The sequence below is a fragment of the Puma concolor genome, chromosome C2, assembly GCF_028749965.1.
Source record: "Puma concolor isolate L17-30 chromosome C2, mPumCon1.1.hap2, whole genome shotgun sequence".
Classification (NCBI taxonomy): Eukaryota; Metazoa; Chordata; class Mammalia; order Carnivora; family Felidae; genus Puma; species Puma concolor.
In genome coordinates this window covers 76,132,915-76,152,541 of record NC_141675.1, presented here as the reverse complement: position 1 = coordinate 76,152,541, position 19,627 = coordinate 76,132,915, and the positions used below count along the sequence as shown (strand labels likewise).

At 39.0% G+C, this 19,627-nt stretch overlaps 1 protein-coding gene across 2 annotated transcripts in view; it reads left to right on the top strand.

Annotated features, from left to right (window-relative positions):
• The window catches only part of PARL (presenilin associated rhomboid like), a 52,511-nt gene that overhangs the window by 7,272 nt on the left and 25,612 nt on the right, over positions 1 to 19,627 (top strand). For both annotated transcript variants that reach the window (XM_025913096.2, XM_025913093.2), the window contains exons 2-4: positions 6,467 to 6,662; positions 7,151 to 7,291; positions 9,873 to 9,921. In XM_025913096.2, the coding sequence (XP_025768881.1) occupies positions 6,467 to 6,662; positions 7,151 to 7,291; positions 9,873 to 9,921 (386 nt within the window). The remainder of the gene's footprint in view (positions 1 to 6,466; positions 6,663 to 7,150; positions 7,292 to 9,872; positions 9,922 to 19,627) is intronic.

The following is a 19,627-nucleotide window of genomic DNA, read 5'->3' as shown; positions in this document are numbered from 1 at the left end:
GTTGGCACATGGTGCAACAATGATTTCAGGAGTAGATTCCTTAAGCCCCTTACTCATTTAGCCTATCCCCCTGCCCTCAACCCCTCCAGCAGCCCTCCGTTAGTTCTTCATGTTTAAGAGTCTCTTATGGTTTTGTCCCCCTCCCTGTTTTTGTATTATTTTTGCTTCCCTTCCCTTATGTTCACTTATGTTCATCTGTTTTGTATCTTAAAGTCCTCATATGAGTGAAGTCATATGATATTTGTCTTTCTCTGACTAATTTTGCTTAGCATAATACCCTCTAGTTCCATCCACGTAGTTGCAAATGGCAAGATTTCATTCTTTTTGACTGCCAAGTAATACTCCATTATGTGTGTGTATGTGTGTATACATACACATCTTCTTTATCCATTTATCCATTGGTGGACATTTGGGCTCTTTCCATTCTTTGGCTACTGTTGATAGCACTGCTATAAAATTGGGGTTTCATGGGTCCCTTCGAAACAGCATACCTGTATCCCTTGGATAAATATCTAGTGCAATTGCTGGGTGGTAGGGTAGTGCTATTTGTAATTTTTTGAGGAACCTCCATACTTTTCCAGAATGACTGCACCAGTGTGCATTCCCACCAGCTGTGCAAAAGAGATCTTCTCTCTCCACATCCTTGTCAACCTCTGTTGTTGCCTGAGTTGTAATGTTAGCCATTCTGACAGGTGTGAGGTGGTATCTTATTGTGATTTTGTATTTCCCTGATGAGTGATGTTGAGTATTTTTTCATGTGTCGATTGGCCATTTGGATGTCTTCTTTAGAGAAGTGTCTATTCATGTCTTTTGCCCATTTCTTCACTGGATTATTTGTTTTTTGGGAGTTGAGTTTGATAAGTTCTCTATAGATCTTGGATACTAAGCCTTTATCTGATATGTCGTTTGCAAATACCTTCTCCCATTCCGTTGGTTGCCTTTTAGTTTTGCTGATCGTTTCCTTCGCTGTGCAGAAGTTTTTTATTTTGAAGAAGTCACGATGGTTCATTTTTGCTTTGGTTTCCTTTGCCTCCAGAGATGTGTTGAGTAGAAGTTGCTGCAGCCCAGGTCAAAGAGGTTTTTACCTGCTTTCTCCTCGAGGATTTTGGTGGCTTTATGTCTTACATTTAGGTCTTTCATCCATTTTGAGTTTGTATCTGTGTATGGTATAAGAAAGTAGTCCAGGTTCATTTTTCTGCATGTCGCTGTCCAGTTTTCTCCGCACCATTTGCTGAAGAGACTGTCTTTATTCCATTGGCTATTCTTTCCTGCTTTTTCAAAGGTTAGTTGGCCATATGTTTCTGGGTCCATTTCTGGGTTGCCTATTCTGTTCCATTGATCTGAGTGTCTGTTTTTGTGCCATGTGTGTATTCTTAATATATGTACTCTGCATCTGAATTTAACCCTGGAGCCAACTTGTGTCACATATTCTTGGTGTCCTTGGCCTCATACTTATTTCTAAGGTGAATATTATTCTCAGCAAAAGGTCTGAGTTTGCTTCAAGTTTAGGTTCCCGACCTGGTGTGTTTGTGTTCCTTTTCAAACATTGCACTTCAGAATTTGAAATAAGTCGATGAGCTGTGGAAGTAATCTTTCATTAGATCTGATTGAGTACGTTTTTTCTATTATTATACCATTAGAGATACAAAGAAGTCTCATTCTTCGTCTTTCTTGGTCTAATAAGAAAAAAAAGTAATGCCAGAAAACAACACTGGGTTACAACTTGTGGTCTTTAAAGGGAACATATTCCTTTTACTTTATGTCACATTTTTGTTTTTTGGCCCAAAGTGGTGATGTTACTTTATTTATTAACCTAGCTCCGTGTTGCTTTGAATTGTTTAGTAAAAATTAAATCCAGCAGCACCTGGGTTGCTCAGTTGGTTAAGTGTCTGACTTTGGCTCAGGTTATTATCTCACAATTCGTGAGTTCCCGTCCCAAGTCAGGCTCTGTGCTAACAGCTGGGAGCCTGCTTCAGATTCTTTGTCTCCCTCTCTCTTTGCCTCTCCCCACTTGTTCTCTCTCTCTGTCTCTAACATAAACAAACATTAAAAAATAATTTAAAAATTCAATTGTAGAGTGTTAACATTTGCCACCTAAAAATATTTTTAGTGTTTTTATTTTTTTGAGAAAGAGAAAGAGAGCATGAGCAGGAGTGGGGCAGAGAGAGAGGGAACACAGAATCCGAAGCAGGATCCGGGCTCTGAGCTGTCAGCACAGAGCCTGACGTGGGGCCCAAACCATGAGATCATGACCTGGGCTGAGGTTGGAGGCTAACCAAACTGAGCCACCCAGGCGCCCCAATATTTGCCACTTTAAAGGTGTTGTCATGAATACATTTGACTGTAAGTAAATTTATTGTTTAAATGAGGGGGGTAGTTTGGGGCGCCTGGGTAGCTCAGTTGGTTAAGCATCCGACTTCAACTCAGGTCATGATCTCATGGTTCATGAGTTTGAGCCCTGCGTCAGGCCCTGTGCTGACAGCTTGAAGCCTGGAACCTACTTCACATTCTGTGTCTCCCTCTCTCTCTGCCCCTCCCCCACTCACACTCTGTCTCTCTCTCTCTCTCTCTCTCTCTCTCTCTCTCTCAAAAATAAAATAAAAACATAAAAAAATTAAAAATAAATGAGGGGAGTAGTCTAAGTAGATGGAGGTAAGTGGCTACTGTCTGCTCAGTGGGTCAAAAATGTCAGTATTTGAATCTCTTGGCATTCAAGATGACTGACCCGGGGCGGCTGGGTGGCTCAGACAGTTAAGCACCGGACTTCCGGCTGAGGTCATGATCTCACAGTTCACATCGGACTCTGTGCTGACAGCTCAGAGCCTGGAGCCTGCTTTGGATTCTGTGTCTCCCTCTTTCTCTGTCCCTTCCCTACTCACGCTCTGTCTCTCCTTCTCTCAAAAATAAACATTAAAAAAAAGATGACTGCCCCAAATCTAGGCATTTACATCCCCATTCAAGGCAAACAGAAGGGGGGAGGGGTGTGACCTTGGTGATATGCCAATTTTTATCAGATAAACAAAATCTTCCCAAGATGTACCTAAAAAATTATTTTTTTGTTTTTTAAGTGTATTTATTTATTATTGGAAGAGGGAGAGTGTGAGCTGGGGAGGGGCAGACAGAAAGGGAGAGAGAGAATCCCAAGCAGTCTCCATGCCAGCAGCACAGAGCCTGACATGGGGCTCCAACCTACAAACTGTGAGATCATTACCTGAGCTGAAGCCAAGAGTCAGATGCTTAACCGACTGAGTCACTCTGGGGAACCCCTAAGAAACTCTTGTCTCTCGTTTTGTCAGAATTCTGTAATATGGCCACCTTCTGCCATAAAGGATGCTGGAAACGTGAAGATACTTATCTTTTTTAGTCTCTGCAGAAAAAGGCAAGAGAAAAAGAACTAGACATAGATTTGGGATTAGCTATTTAACAGTATTTGCTAAAGGATATTCATAATTCTGGTAACAGGGCTCTGAAGGAAGTTCACAGCCAGTCAGGGCAACATTGGCTTTGTTTGAATAAGTTCATCACTTTTCAAAATAGATTTCCTTGAAGAATAGCACTTATTTAGAAGTATAAGTTATGAGTTATTAAAGATTTGGAGGTAAATTACTTTATCACTATTGCCCACCCTCACTATGTGACTTCTGAGAAGTTGATTTGTGGAGTGGACTCAGAATTTTGAAAGAGCATACTAGGCAAGTAATAGTAATAATAGTCACTATGCCATTTTTCTGAGTTTTGTTTGTTTCCAGATGCCTATTAGACACCATCTAGGTATCCTACAATGCTAACAATACTTGATGTGTGTTAAGTGTATGGCCCATGGATTGTGGCAAATGTATACACCTATGGAACCATCACTGAAAGATAAACATTGTTTTGCTCAACAGTGTTCCTGAGATCGATCCATAATGTGTGATCAGTAGTTTTTTGTTGAGTAGTACTGCATTGTATGAATATTCCACAGTTTATCCTTTCCCCTTTTGATGGAAATTGAAGTTCCAGTTCTTTGGCTATTAGAATAGAGCTGCCATGACCACAAGCATTTTGAACACTGCCCAACATAGAATTTTTCATGTTTTATCTTCCAGTTTCCTGTTTTGGTGCTTCTGATTTCCCTTGTCTTGGTGAATACTACCATCTTCCTTTCAGTTATTCTTAATAGAATTAACAATCATTCTTGACCTCCTTCTAATATAATTATTGACCTTTGTTAGGGACTGGGCTTAGTGATAGAGGTACAGTGAATACAGAATTGTCCAGTTGTGGTAGAGGCAATAGTTGATGTAAGTAAAAGAGTCTATACAGGTTGCTTTGGGACTCTAGGAGTCCAAAGGAGACCCCCACTCTGGACTTCCTGGAGGAGGAGATAAAGGTACCAAAGGGAGGTACCAGACAGAGGAGTAGCCCTGCTGAGTTTGATGGAAGAATGGAAAATTATTGTGGGGTTTAGAGCAGGAGAATGACATTACATTTGTGCTTAATAAAATGTGGAGGATGAATTGGAGTGGGACAATATTAGAAGCAATGAGACCTGTTAGAAAATAGTAGAGTATTCCAAGTCAGAAGGGATGAACTAAGGAGTTGTATTGGAATTGAGGAGAGATTTTTGCCCTCTGAAGAGGCATTTGAGGAACTGTTGAATGTTTGAGAAAAAGTGGTAGGAGGAAAAACCATATGTTAAGATGAAATGTTTGGAGTTAAGTAAGCTGTTGCTGTAATCCAGGCATGAGGTGAGGGACTAAGAATGAAAAAAATATTTTTATTTGACAGTTTGTTTTTCATTGGACGGAGAGAGTAAAGGAGAGAGAACTCCAAAATGACATCTAGATTTTTTTTTTTTTTAATTTTTTTTTTCAACGTTTATTTATTTTTGGGACAGAGAGAGACAGAGCATGAATGGGGGAGGGGCAGAGAGAGAGGGAGACACAGAATCGGAAACAGGCTCCAGGCTCTGAGCCATCAGCCCAGAGCCCGACGCGGGGCTCGAACTCACGGACCGCGAGATCGTGACCTGGCTGAAGTCGGATGCTTAACCGACTGCGCCACCCAGGCGCCCCTAGATTTTTTAACCTCAGTGATTGAAAGAACTGTGGTCTCTCCAAAAGATTGAGGATGTCAGCCATTTGCAACTACGTGGATGGAACTAGAGAGTATTATGCTAAGCGAAATTAGAGAAAGACAAATATCATATGACTTCACTCATATGAGAAATTTAAGATACAAAACAGGTGAACATAAGGGAAGGGAAGCAAAAATAATACAAAAACAGGGAGGGGGACAAAACATACGAGACTCTTATATATAGAGAACAAACTGAGGGTTGCTGGAGGGGCTGTGGGTACAGGGATGGTCTAAATGGGTAAGGGGCATTAGGAATCTACTCTTGAAATCATTATTGCACTACATGTTGCACTAACTTGGATGTAAATTAAAAAATAAATTAATTAAAAAGAAAAAGATTGAGGATGTCAGAAAATGGAGCTGTTTATAGAGGTGGAGTTTTCTTTTAATACATTGGTTTTAAAGTAGTTGGGAGCATATCCAAATGGAAATATTCAGTATATGGTTGGAAATACAATATAGAAGGTGGAAGTTAAGACTAAAGAAATATATTTGAATCATTTACTTACAAGTCATCCAGGCCACAGAAATACATTTATTCTTCAAAGTTTTGGAAGGCCTTTCAGATTTCTGCTTTCAAGGTGCTTTGAGTCTGGAAAGATGGTATGTTTAGAGTACAATGGGAACAAACAGCAAGGGGATTCTACATTGTCTACTTAGGAGAAGTTAGAGTTTTACAAAAGAAAAAAAAAACTCTTCATGAATTTGTATTGGTTGAATGGAGAGTGTGTAGAGGAACTACTGGAGCCTTTGAGAATATCTGTCACTAAGGGATAGGAAAAAAGAGGGGCCATGAGGAAAGTGAATTTGAAGAATAGGGAATGCAATCTTATGGGAACTAGGCAGAGCTGGTAAGTATCATCGATAGTGTCAAATATTTTGAGGTCGAGCTATGAGGACTCAAAACAACAAAACCTGGGTGAGCCTGGGTGGCTCAGTTGGTTGAGCGTCCGACTTCGGTTCAGGTCATGATCTCACGGTTCGTGAGTTCAGACTCCATTTCGGGCTCTGTGCTGACAGCTTGGAGTCTGGAGCCTGCTTCGGATTCTGTGTCTCCCTCTCTCTCTGTTCTTCCCCCATTCATGCTCTGTCCCTCTCTCTCTCCTTCAAAAATAAATAAAAACATTTTAAAAAAATAATAAATAAAGTTGCTATATTTTTCTAGAAAGGCACGGTTCAGTGTTTTGAATTTGAATTCTACCTGGGAGTAGGCATCTTGGCTTCTTTGGAGCTACAGAGTGAGAATGAACTAAGATTGTTGATGATGGCAGGCCAGGGGTGAGGCTCATAGAGGTTGATGTTTCCAAGACAGTGCTCTTGGTAATCTCTTATTTTCCCCTTAAAGGTTTAACTTTTTTATTCAGCAAAAATGTGGATTCAGAAAAGCACCCAGGAAGGTTGAACCTAGAAGATCAGACACTGGAACAACTGGTGAAACATACAAGAGAAGTGCTTTGATTCCTCCCGTAGAAGAAACAGTCTTTTATCCTTCTCCCTATCCTATAAGGACCCTTATAAAGCCCTTGTTTTTCACTGTTGGGGTAAGTGCTCATGTCACTAGGAGTCACCTAACTTGCTGCTGGTGTAGTGTTGAAGTACTGTTTGTCCTATTTGGTCTATCTTAAAGGCAAGTGGAGGGGGATTTAAAGGATCTGGGTATCTGGGGTCATGAATGATTACAGGAGAATGTGAATTTAATAATTACTATTAGAATCTGGTTCATTTATGTAAGCCCTGTAGAAGAAACTTATGGGCCTCTTATTTGGGGTAACTTTTCATGTGATACTAAGTTGATACTTTGAATTTTATTTGAAAATTTCTGGCTGTAAACAGGCTCCAGGGTACTGTGGAGTTAATAAAATGTGGGAACAGTTAAATATTCTTTTCACCTAATAGGTTTTACTGTGCCAGATGTTCCTGTTCCTTCTGTTGCTTTGTAAGAAGCAATGAAAATGAAATATTGTCCTTGGAACTATGTGTAGATTATTTCTCTTTTGAATTTATTTTGTGATATATTAATTTTATGTAGTTTACAGGCTGTGCATTTGGATCAGCTGCCATTTGGCAATATGAATCACTGAAATCCAGGGTCCAGAGTTATTTTGATGGTATAAAAGCTGATTGGTTGGATAGCATAAGACCACAGAAGGAAGGAGACTTCAGAAAGGAGGTAAAGATAAACATGGCTTTCTTCTAGTTGATCATAAATTTTGAAGTCTGGTTATTTGTGAAGTGTTTTTAGTGACTGACGACCTTTAGATCAGCAAATATGTAGTTAGTGAATTTAATATTCTTCTTTAGAGTCATTTCATTGTGGTGAGTATTTACTTATGCTTTGCATGTCTGGCAATATTGTACTTGACAGTGTTCCAGGAAGTTTGTACCTCTACCCACATGTATCAAAAATCAAGTTGCTAAAAATTAATGTTGTGGTGTCTCTCTCAGTCCTACTAAAGTTGAAGGGCTGCTGTTTTGTATCACCTTGCTGGATATTAGTCCATATTAGAATCATAGGCAGTTTTTCAAAACATTTATGCTTCAGGTATAGAAATATTATGTGGATTTTATTTTTAAGTAATCTATACACCCAGTGTGGGGCTCATACTTACAGCCCTGAGATCAAGAGTCATATGCTCCACTGACCAAACCAGCCAGGCACCCCTATTATGTGGATTTTAAAAAGCTCGGTGACATGTTTACATACCTTTGATAAATACCCTCTGTGGAGTATTTCTAACTGCTCAGGGCATGAGGATGCAAGAAAAGGGTACAAATATAGAGCTTTTAGAACTTTTCATTATTTCACATGTAAGTTGGTGACCCTCTTTCAATTTCTTAACTGTTTTTTTTTGTTTTACAAATATTGCCTTTCAAATAAAATATGTTTATGTCATTTGGCAATACTTATTGAGCACTGAGGCCTTAAGTTAATATGTGGATCCAGGTTCATTTGGTTTTCAAGCACCTTTGGTTTTTTTGTGTGTGACACATGCCTCTCTACTTGGGAGAGAAAGTTGATGTCTGCTTAATTTTCTCCTAATGATAATTCAGCGTTCTTCAAAGTACAAAGAAGTATTCATTCTTCGTTTCCCCATAGACATGCAAGTAGCATGAGCCATACCTGTTTTAGAGAGGCTTTGTGTCAGAAGGACAGTGGGTGTAATATTTGCAGGTGAAAGCTACAATAGTTAACAGTGATTTATTCAGTACAATATGTTTGAGGAGGTAATAACACTGACCTGTTCCATAATCTTGGATTCCTTAGAATGCTATGGGTTTCCAGCACATGGCTGTATTATAAAGTTTTGATGGCCCAGTTGGTTCTTTAGAATGGTGAAAAGTGACACAAGCAATATACATAATCTTTTCCAAAGATGGATTTGTTTATACTAGGTAAACAAATGATAGGTTATAAAATATAAAATCCATGCCCATTTAAGAAAATTAAAACGATACATAAATATAACATGGGGAGCAAAAGCCCTGGGAACCCCTGCCACACCACTATATATTGTAAGGTCTGAAAGCTCATACACAATTGAATTATAAATACAAAAATGGAATCATTGCATATGGATCAGTATACATACTGATCTGTAACTTTTTTTTTTTTAACGTTGGATTTCTTTCTGTACAAAGTATGGTTCAATTTCATAGTTAGAATTTGTTTTTTAGGGGCACCTGGATGGCTCAGTTGATGAAGCATCCAATTCTTGATCTCAGCCCAGGTCAATCATGATCTCATGGTTGGTGAGATCGAGCCCCATGTTGGGTTCTGTGCTGATAGCGCGGAACCTGTTTGGGACTCTCTCTCCATCTCTGCCCCTCTCTGTGCGTTTTTTTTTTTTTTTTTCTCTCTCTCTCTCAAATAAATAAACTTAAAAAAGATATATTTTTTACTTTAAAACTTTCGTCATGGAAAAATTTCAAACAGATATAATAAAGAAAAATATAATGAACCCCTGTCATCCATCTTCAGTGATTATTGACACAAGGCCAACTTTGTTTCCCTTCTCTCCCCACCACTGATTACTGTAAAGCACATCCTAGGCTTATTTTGATGTGTGTCTTTTTTTCTAAACCTCAAATTATCATACCTTAAAAGGTAATTTTAGAAAATATTCTTGGTTAGGATTCTACAACTAGATTGGACCCTGGTGAATAATCACTTAAATTTGATACCTATCTACATCTGATAGTGTGCTAGGTGCTTTATGTTATTGATATTTCTCACAGCAGTACTGCCACTTGTCTGTTTACTGTCTGCATTTCATATGTCAGATAACAAGTGTAGGAGTAATTTGTCTGATGTCCCAGAGCTAGACAGTCGCTCTGTAGAGAATGTGAGCTAGCTATAAAGCACCTGCTTTTCTGTTTTGCCACATATTTATTATGTCTGTTTATTGGTAAGTTTAAAATATTTTCCTAACGTTTATTCATTTTTGAGAGACAGTGCAAGCAGGGATGGGGAAGAGAGAGAGGGAGACACAGAATCCGAAGCAGGCTCCTGGCTCCAGACTCTGAGCTGTCAGCATAGAGCCTGACATGGGGCTCGAACTCAGGAACTATGCGATCGTGACCTGAGCTGAAGTTGACTCTTAACCGACTGAGCCACCCAGGCGTCCCTGTTTATGGGTATTTTTACACATGAGGAATCTTTTTATGCACAAAGCTTTTTCTCTCTGGCTTTTCATTTTTCTAGCCCGAAAGTATTTACCATATGGTGATAGGCAATTTTCCTTCTGTTTTAGATTAACAAGTGGTGGAATAACCTAAGTGATGGCCAGCGGACTGTGACAGGTTTGTGTTAGCTTACACGTTTTAGCCATTCAAGGGAAGAGAAATCAAACCAAAAGGTACAGTATGTCACAGTCAATGGCTTTTGTACTCTGCTCACCAGTGGTTTAGAAGACAGAGTCTCTGTACCTTCAGGCTAATGTAATAGTATAACAAGTAGTGTGGCATAATGGTATACATGATGCTGTGGGTCAGTTGCTTTCTAATTTTGACGTAGTATGACACTGATCAAATAATCTATCTTTGTTGTAGAATCCTAGCTTGTGTAATAGGTTGTGAGTATTTATTACTTCCCTATTAAAGAAATTAAAGGGGATATTGATTAAGCACCTTCTTTATGCAGAATGCTTTATACACATTCTCTCCCTACCTCACAGCGTTGTTTACCGGGTAGTTACCTCCCTTTTTACCAATAAGGAATGGCTTTCAGAGAAGGAACTTTTCCAAAGGTCACACTGCTAGTAAGTAGTAGAGCTAAGTTGCAAAACCCAGGTCTGTCTCATTCTGAAGCTGATTTTCTCTTTACCATGCTGTTTATAAAATCCTCTCTGAATAAATATAAGCATGCCATGCATGTCACCATGATAATTTAATTTTTGTTCTTTGTAAATTTTTATGACAGACAAAGCTGGCTTTTCAAAGTAACACACAATATTTTATGGACTTAGTTACTTGAGAAATTTGGGGAAATGGATTTGAAAGTTTAACAATTGTACAGATAGGAAAAAAAATCTTCCTAGAAAAATAGCAAAATACTGCTTTTTCTCAAATACAGTTAGTCTTAATGGTACTCTTAATTTTTTTTACCTACCTAAGTGGAGAAAAGGTGCTTATTTTCTTCCTTTGGACTCTTTCCTCTGTCTGGAAGGTTTACTTTTTCTGTCTCCTTGTTGGAACCTGAACTGGTTTTTTAAGCTTATGCTTCAGACATTTCTTCTCATAGGAAATGTTACTGGACTGAAGTGGGTCTGCTCCTTGCTGAGCTATAGACCGACCTCACAGGTGGAGTTGCCTCACAAGGTTATCCTTATTTGTACAAATAAGGAGACCATGGGGAATAATTTCCGAAGCCATGACTCTCTGACAGGGGTAAGCAGGCTCCTTTCATCAGGGCTTGAGATGAATATTGAGAAGGCACTTTGTGATTTGTCTGTCCAGGCTTCCCCTCACATGTTTCTTTTCCTGTTACAGCAGTTCATTAGTATCTAAAAGATGAAAGTGACCATTAGGCAGAAGCTTCTGGGAGTTTCCTGAGTTCAGGGAGTCTTGCTGGTAACAGAAGTGCTTTCATTTTTTTGAACTCATTGCACTTTTTAATCATTTATAACACAGCCTGCCTTAGTAATTGTGCATGAAGCATCCTAAAGGACAACGATGAGATTTTTCTTTTCTTTCTTTTTTTTTTTTTTTTTTCCACTTTTTGTAGCAACTAGCACATGTCTTGCACACACAGTAAGGGCACTTGATGAAAATCTGTTAAGTGAATGAATGTTAAATGGACTCTTGAATCAAAGGATTGAGATTTTTCAAAAGTATATTGCCATACGGTAGAATTGATTAGTCAGTGAGGTTTAATAAATATGATACCTTTCAAGATAGCTCTATACTAGCACATCTCTTTCCATTGGGATTAACAGGAGAGTTTTGGTTTGTTTGCTTGTTCTCTGAAAGTAACCAAAATTAACAGTATTTCCTTGGGATAGCAAAGTTTTGATTTCCTTTGACATTTTCAGATTTTATGCCATTAAATATTTGAAGAAACTTGGGGTCAGAATTTAAAATATTTCTCATGCCAGGGGTGCCTGCCTGGTTGCTCAATTGGTTAAGCATCTGACTCTTGGTTCTGGCTCAGGTTGTGATCTAGCGGTTCATTGAGCCCATGTTGGGCTGTGTGCTGACAGTGTGGAGCCTGCTTGGAATTCTCTCTCCCCTTTTCTCTGCCCATCCCCTGCTTGCGCATGTGCTCTCTCAAAATAAACATTAAAAAAATAAAATATTTCTCATGCCAGTACATAGCGTATTCAAAGAAATTGGTATTTGGAGATAACTGAAAATCAGAATTTCCCCTAGCTTTTTTCTTTTCTTTTAGTCTAATCATTTATTTGGCACATAGGATGTAGCAGTAGGAAGAGACAGATGTTTTTAATCTAACTAGCAGCTTGTATGTAAAGTATTTTGAACCACATAAACATGAGCAGTCATGCCAAATCCTTATTGTGAAGTTATCTAAGTGACTTTAAAAGCTGAGGAAATGCTCTTTGATCCATTCAGTGTCACCTCAAACTTCTGTTGTAGGAAATAATTATTTTGGTAGCAGTGAGTCTAGCTATACAACATTTGTTAGTAATGTTTAATAAGTTAACTATATACTAAGAGTCTCATGTTTATGTGCTATTCTCACGATTTACAGTTACGTCTTGTCTCTTCAGAAGTGTCCATTCATCCAGCTTACCTTGCTTAGCTCTCCCAGTTGCTTCCTTTGGGCTGATCCTAAATGAGGTTGGCTTAGCTCCTGATTTTATTTGAGGATTGATTTATGGGGTGACAGATTGACTCTGTACCACTCTCTTTCTTGGATAGCACATGTTTTCTGTTGTTGTTGTTTTGTTTTCCTTTTTGCATTTTGAAAGAACTTGAAAAGTCCTTTCAAAGCTCTTTGAGACCAGTGTGTTTCTTTGCTTTGTAGTATTCACTCCTGGGTAGTGGCAACATGAAAGCTCTGGTAGGTTAAGGATGTCTGATTGTTACATTGAACATTTCACGTAAGGACTCCTTGCTGTCTGAATCTAATGAGCTCCTGAATTTGGATGGCAAGATTTTGGATATAGGAAGTTCAGGCACATAGTTGAGGCATAGGAAATGTTTGGTTCCCGAGCTTGAGATAGCAAGGGGTATCTCAGATTTACCCATATCTCTTTGGTTCTTAAGTTTAGATAAGAACAAATCATAAAGGATACCTGTAACTTATTGTTAAGGTAGAGTCCAGTGATGAGGTGAAAAACCTCCCTGCCTTAGAGTTGATGATGTCCAGTTTGGAATCCCTGGTTTTGACTCAATCTCAACCTGTCCCTGGGAATCCCTTTTTCAAGTGTGCTAGAGAACTGGTCTTGCTCCTTGTTTTTCCTCCCTGTTTGGTTATTTTGGGGATTTTTTTTTTTTTAATTTTTGGTATTAATCTTAATTACTACACAGAAATCTCCCCCCAAACTTCACATTTCTTTGAACAGTTTTTATATGTTCACTTGGTATTTGTAGGTGCATCAGATAGCATTCTTCAAGTTAGACTTGTGCCTGATGCTTTTACACTTAAGCTGTTCTCCTGTTGCGTTGATCTGCAAGGCTTTTAAACCTGTACTTGAAGTCCCTAGGCAACCTCTAAGGAGAGGATTTCCTCTACCTTTCTAGCTTTCAGACACTTGCCTGGTTTTCCTGTTAACCCAGCAGAATGCTTACTTTACTATTTGGTAAAGCTGAGAGAGAAGAACCTACCAAATTATTGTATCTGATGAAGGAGGAGACAGGAAGGAAGAGGATGGGAAGAGAAGACTGGAGAAAACAGTGCCCCGTCCATATCTATTGTCAGCTCCAAAGTTTAGGCACTGCTACCCTAGGGCCTTGACCCTTCTGCCCCAACTTCTAGAGTCTATTTTTTTTTTTTTAACATTTGTTTATTTTTTTTTTTTTTTAATTTTTTTTTTTTTCAACGTTTATTTATTTTTGGGACAGAGAGAGACAGAGCATGAACGGGGGAGGGGCAGAGAGAGAGGGAGACACAGAATCGGAAACAGGCTCCAGGCTCTGAGCCATCAGCCCAGAGCCCGACGCGGGGCTCGAACTCACGGACCGTGAGATCGTGACCTGGCTGAAGTCGGACGCTTAACCGACTGCGCCACCCAGGCGCCCCTAACATTTGTTTATTTTTGAGAGAGAGAGCGAGTGTGCACGTGCACAAGCAGGAGAGGGGCGGAGTATAAAGGGAGACAGGATCCTAAGCAGGCTCTGTGCTGATGGTAGAGAGCCTGATGTGGGACTTAAACTCATGAGCCATGAGATCATGACCTGAACCAAATTCAGACACTTAACCTACTGAGCTACCCAGGTGCCCCTAAAGTCTGTTTTTCCTTTGCTTTCTGCTTCTACCAGGATTACTTTATTTTTTAGTTTCAATTTTCTTTCCCCTTATACTTTCAAAGATTTTGAGCTATACTTCCTAGACTAAGGTCTGCTTCCCTGTTCCTAAAGTTGTTCATAAGGCAGTGTTTACTTGGTCTTCTAGTTAATCTTAACCTTTTAATTTGTCACTGTTTTTCCTGAAACTCGTGGTTTCTCAGTCTTCAGACAAGTTATTTTTATAGGGTAAAGAAAAAACTAATGGTTGAGTGCCAGTTAGGCTTCAAGTACTAGGATAGGTACTTTACATACATACTGTTATCCTTATTATTAGTCTTCATTGAAAGAGCCCTGTTAGTGGTGTCCTTATTGTTCAGAATGGGTAACTGAGGCTCAGAGAGGTTAAATAACTTGTCTGATACCACACAGTTTTAGCTGGAGATGGGGAACACACTCCCTTCTTAGTTTAAATAATAGACTTTTGATTACGTCTTTTCACTTTCAACTATAGCAGATCATCACTAAATTACCTTTCTGGTGAACCACACTGCCTACTCCCATCCCAGGTATTTGGGTGTTTATTGACAGCCCAAATTGCAGCAAATTGTCCCGAAATGGCAGGCTGGCATAGGATGGCTGGGATAAAAGGGAGCCCTTTTTTGGCTACTTAGATTAGTCTTTGCCATTGTAAAATGAATAAATGTGCATGTAAACAGATTAAAATAGTGGTAAAGAATATATAAAGTGAAAAATAAGTCTTTCTCACTGTAGACTTCCAGTGATGCAGTTTCTGTCCCCATAACAACCACTCCTTTTTAGTTAAACTTGTATGTTCTATTAAAGCATCTATTTTTTTTTTAATTTTTTTCTTTTTAACATTCATTTTTGAGAGGTAGAGCACAAGTGGGGGAGAGTCAGAGAGAGAGAGAGACATAGAATCTAAAGCAGGCTCCAGGCTCTGAGCTGTCAGCACAGAGCCCAACGCGGAGCTCGGATCCACAAACCGTAAGATGACCTGAGCCGAAGTCAGATGCTTAACTGACTGAGTCACCCAGGCGCCCCAAGCATCTATTTCTAAATAGGCATTTATACTTCTCTGCACCTTTTTTTTTATTCCCTTGATATTTTAAAGGACATGGTATCAATACAAGTAGGTCTATTGCTTCTTTATATTTTATTGAGGTATAATGTGTATAGAAAAACATGCACATTTCAGATGTACAACTAATTTTCACAAACTGAGTACATCCATGTAATTAGCACCCGATCAAGAAATGGAAATTACCAGCACCTTGGGCTCAGAATGTTCTTTTTTAATAACATTGTAGTAACTCATGGAAATGAATATTATGTAGCAAGTCTTTTATTAATGGATTTTTAATAGGTTATAGTCTTCTATATTCACTGCAGTGAATATCCTTATATAGAGATATTTGTACTCTTTTGCAAGTTCATTTTTAGGATGAGTTACTGGAAATAGATTTACTGGGTCAAAGAGTATTTATGTTTAAAATTTTACGTATTGTCAAAGTTGTCTTGAAGTTGTATACCAATGTAAACATCCTCCATTAACATACAGAGTTTAAATAAGTCCTTTATTTCTAAAAGTTGCTCACAGAGGAGGTTACATATTCTCATCTGCAGGGAGGGTGCAGAGAAATAACCCCTTTTGTGGTTAGTTTGTAAAGGTCTTTGTCTCCCTTATTGTGGATTTGCCCTATTCTTTTCATCTACCCCTATCAGTTTCTATTTGTCTCCCGGCAGGAGGATCGAAGATGGGTGGTCTTTCTGGATTTTCTTTTGACTCTAGAAAGCTGTGGGACCAGTCCTTAACTAGTTTTGTCCATACTGCCCAGGAAGAGAAATTGTAGTCACTGTGTGAAGCCAACAGGATGATCCCTGTGCCTGTAGTCCTGGTTCCTAGGGAACCTGAGGTAGGGGCCACTTGAGTTCAGTTCTTTGGTTGTCATGGTTGTATATACGAGTCAGTGTCTGGACTGGCCAGGTTTAGCTTCCTTCAGATAGAGAAGCTGTGGAGTGGTGAGCTGGCCCACCTCATCAGCAGAGGGGATCCTGTACTTAGCTACTGAACCCCAAGTGGGATAGTGGGTCCTTTTTTAGGAGAAGAGAAAAAAAAGGTTGTACTACCTTCATTGGGCTAAGGAGGAAAATGGACTGAGATTATTGAACCAAGCAGGATTCCCAAATTAGTATATATTTCTTTTAATCAAGATATTATTCACATATCTTATAATTTGCCACATAAAAGTATGCAGTTCAAGTGGTTCTTATTGTATTCACAGTATTGTGCAACTGTCATCATCCCAGGACATTGTCATCCCGAAAAGAAACTCCATACCTATTAGCAGTCACTCCCCATTCCCCTCCTCCCCTCAGCCCTAGGCAGACACTAATTTATTTTCTTTCTCTATGGATTTGCCTGTTCTGGACATTTCATATTAATGGAATCACATATGTGGCCTTTTGTGTCTGCTTTGTTCACTTAGTGTAATGTTTTCAAGGTTCACCCATGTTGTGGCATGATGTATCAGTCCTTCATTTCTTCTTGTGGCTGAATATTCCATTATGTTGTTTATTTATCTGTTGATGGACGTTTGAGTTATTTCCATTTTTTCGTTATTATAATGCTGTGGATTTTTGTGTATACGTTTTCATGTAGACATGTTGTCATTTCTTTTGCTAATATACCTTGAGTGGAATCATAGGGTCATATGGTACTCTTTAACTTTTTTAAATTGTGGTAAAAGCAAAATATACCATGTTAGCCATTTTTTTTTAAACATTTATTGATAGACAGCATGAGCATGGGAGGGGCGGGGGGGGGAGATACAGAATCTGAAACAGGCTCTGAAAAGTCAGATGCTTTATTGACTGAGGCACCCAGGCACCCCCATGTTAGCCATTAAGTGTACAATTCAATAGTGTTAGGTATGTTTACATTGTTATGAAACATTTGTAGAACTCTATGCCAATTACACAACTTTGCACCCCCCCCCCCCCCCCCCCCCGCAGGCCCTGGTAACCATCATGCCACTCTATTTTTACAAATTTGATTATATACCTTATTTAAGTAGAATCAAACAGTATTTATCTTTTTTGACTGGCTTATTTCACTTAGCATGCCCTCAGAGTTCATCCATGTTGTAGTGTGTGATAAGATTTCCTTCCTTTTTATGGCTGTTGGGTGTATCTCTTTATTCCATTGTGTGTATATATCACATTTTGTTTATGCATTCACTCATTGATAGACATTGGGTTTCTTCTACCTCTTGGCTATTGTGAATAGTGCTACTGTGGACATGGATGTGCAAATACCTCTTTGAGACCCTGCTTTCAGTTCTTTGGGATATATACCCAGAAGTGGAATTGCTGCATTATATGGTAGTTTTATTTTTAATATTTTTGAGGAAGTTCCATACTGTTTTCCATAGTGGTTGCACCACTTTATAATCCCACCAACAGTGCATAAGAGTTCTAATTTTTCCACATCCTCACCAGCACTATTTCCTTTTCTGTTTTTTTGATAGCAGCCATCCTAATGGGTGGGTGAGGTAACACATTGTGGTTTTGATTTGTATTTCTGTAATGGTTAATGATGTTGCACATCTCTTCATATGCTCGTTGGCTATTTGAACATTATATTTGGATAAATGTCTATTCCAGTCCTTTGCCTATTTTTATTTATTTATATTTTAATTTTTAAGTCTATTTTGAGAGAGACAGAGTGTGAGCAGGGGAGGGGCAGAGAAAGAGGGAGAATCTCAAGCAGGCTATGTGCTCCAAGTGTGAGATCATGACCTGAGCCAAAATCAAGAGTTGGTTGCTTAACCCACTGAACATAATTCAGTCCCTGTTATATTTTTGTTTTCATTCATCTCAAAGTATTTTCTGATTTCCCTTACGATTTCTTCTTTGGACCATTGGTTATTTAGGAGTGTGTTAATCTCTGCATCTTTGTGACTTTCCCTATGTCTTGTTGATTTGTAATTTCATTTCATTGTGATCAGAGAATGTAATTGTATAATTTCAGTGTTTTAAAAATTTATTGAGGTGGCTCAGTCGGTTAAACATCCAGTTCTTGATTTTGGCTCAGGTCATGATCTCATGGTTTGTGATATCAAGCCCCACTTCAGGCTCTCCTCTGTTGTCAGGCTCAGCACCGACAGATTCTTGGGAATCTCTCTCCCTCTCTCTGCACCACCTCCCCAAATAAATCAATAAAACTTTAAAAGAAAAAAAATTATTGAGACTTGTTTGTGGCTGAACGTATGGTCTATCCTGGATAATGTTACATGTGCTCTTGAAAAGAATGTATTGTCTTGTGTTGAGTGTTTTATAGATGTTTGTTAGGCGTAGCTGGTTTATAGCTTTGTTCAAGTCTTCTGTTTCCTTGCCAATGATCTCATCTCTTATTGCAAATACGGTATCGAAGTCTCCAACTATTATTGTTAAACTGTTTATTTCTCTTGAATTCAGTTTTTACTTCATATATTTTGGGATTCTATTGTTAGGATCATCTATGTTCTTTTCTTGTTAGGCTTGTGGTGTACAAGATCCCAGGAATATATGAGGTTTTATAAGCTCCTATGGACATCTCATTCCTCAGCTTTTCCTTTTAAGATTTTTGTTTGGTCTCTTGTTTACTCCAAATATTATCCCCCACTGCAGGTAGCCATGGACTTAAAACACTTGCCTGTAATTGTTTTTGACAAGTGCCCCCTGGAGAAAGGAATTGTGTACTTGAGCTCTCAGTCAAGTCAAATATAGACAGCCTTGCAAGTGGGGCTTTGCAGGGAAATATTATAACATCAAATAATAGTTCTTTGGGAATGACGCTTTGAAAGAGTTCCAGCTCCATTGTACTATCTCTAGTGCTTGCTAGGCTGTACGAGAAATGTGGATTGTTTTCATAGCTTATAGCTTCAACTTCTAGCTGGAAAGTGGAGGATGGGACCAGGGCAAGCTAAAGTGCCCCAGAGTTGCTGTTCTTCTTGAGATTCAGCCATTTTCCTTAAATGTTGAGTGGCTGCAAGCTTTTAGCTAGTTTCCAGAACTGTGAAAAAGTTGCTTCTGACAGCTTTTTGCCAATTTTTCATTGTTTTGTGAAGGGGAGAATTTTTCAAGGTCCTTACTTCATTATTTTCATTGATGTAATCCATTGCCTCCCTTTTGGTAAAGGTAGGTGTTGAGCCAGCAGCAGTCTTAAATCAGCGGTGTCGAGCTTGTTCAAGAGTTGACTGAGTAGGGAGGAGGCAAGTGACACTCGCTCTAAATGGAGATACAAAGACCTTAAGCAGTTCTATTTCTCAAAGGGTAAGGAGGGAACCATTATGTGAGCTTCTGCATACTAGGCACGTGTGGTATTTTGTTTAAGCCTCACTACAACTTTTGTAAGGTATACGAGGTATTTATCTTCATTTTACAAATGAAGCTGAGGTGAAGGAGATGAAATGCCTCAGACCACAAAGCTCTACTAAGTGGCATATGTAGGATTCAGACTGGAGAAGGCTGTTCCCTTTCTACCATAGTTTTCATTTATGGGTTTTCACCGTGTGACTGCTGCATTTAATTGTGCTTT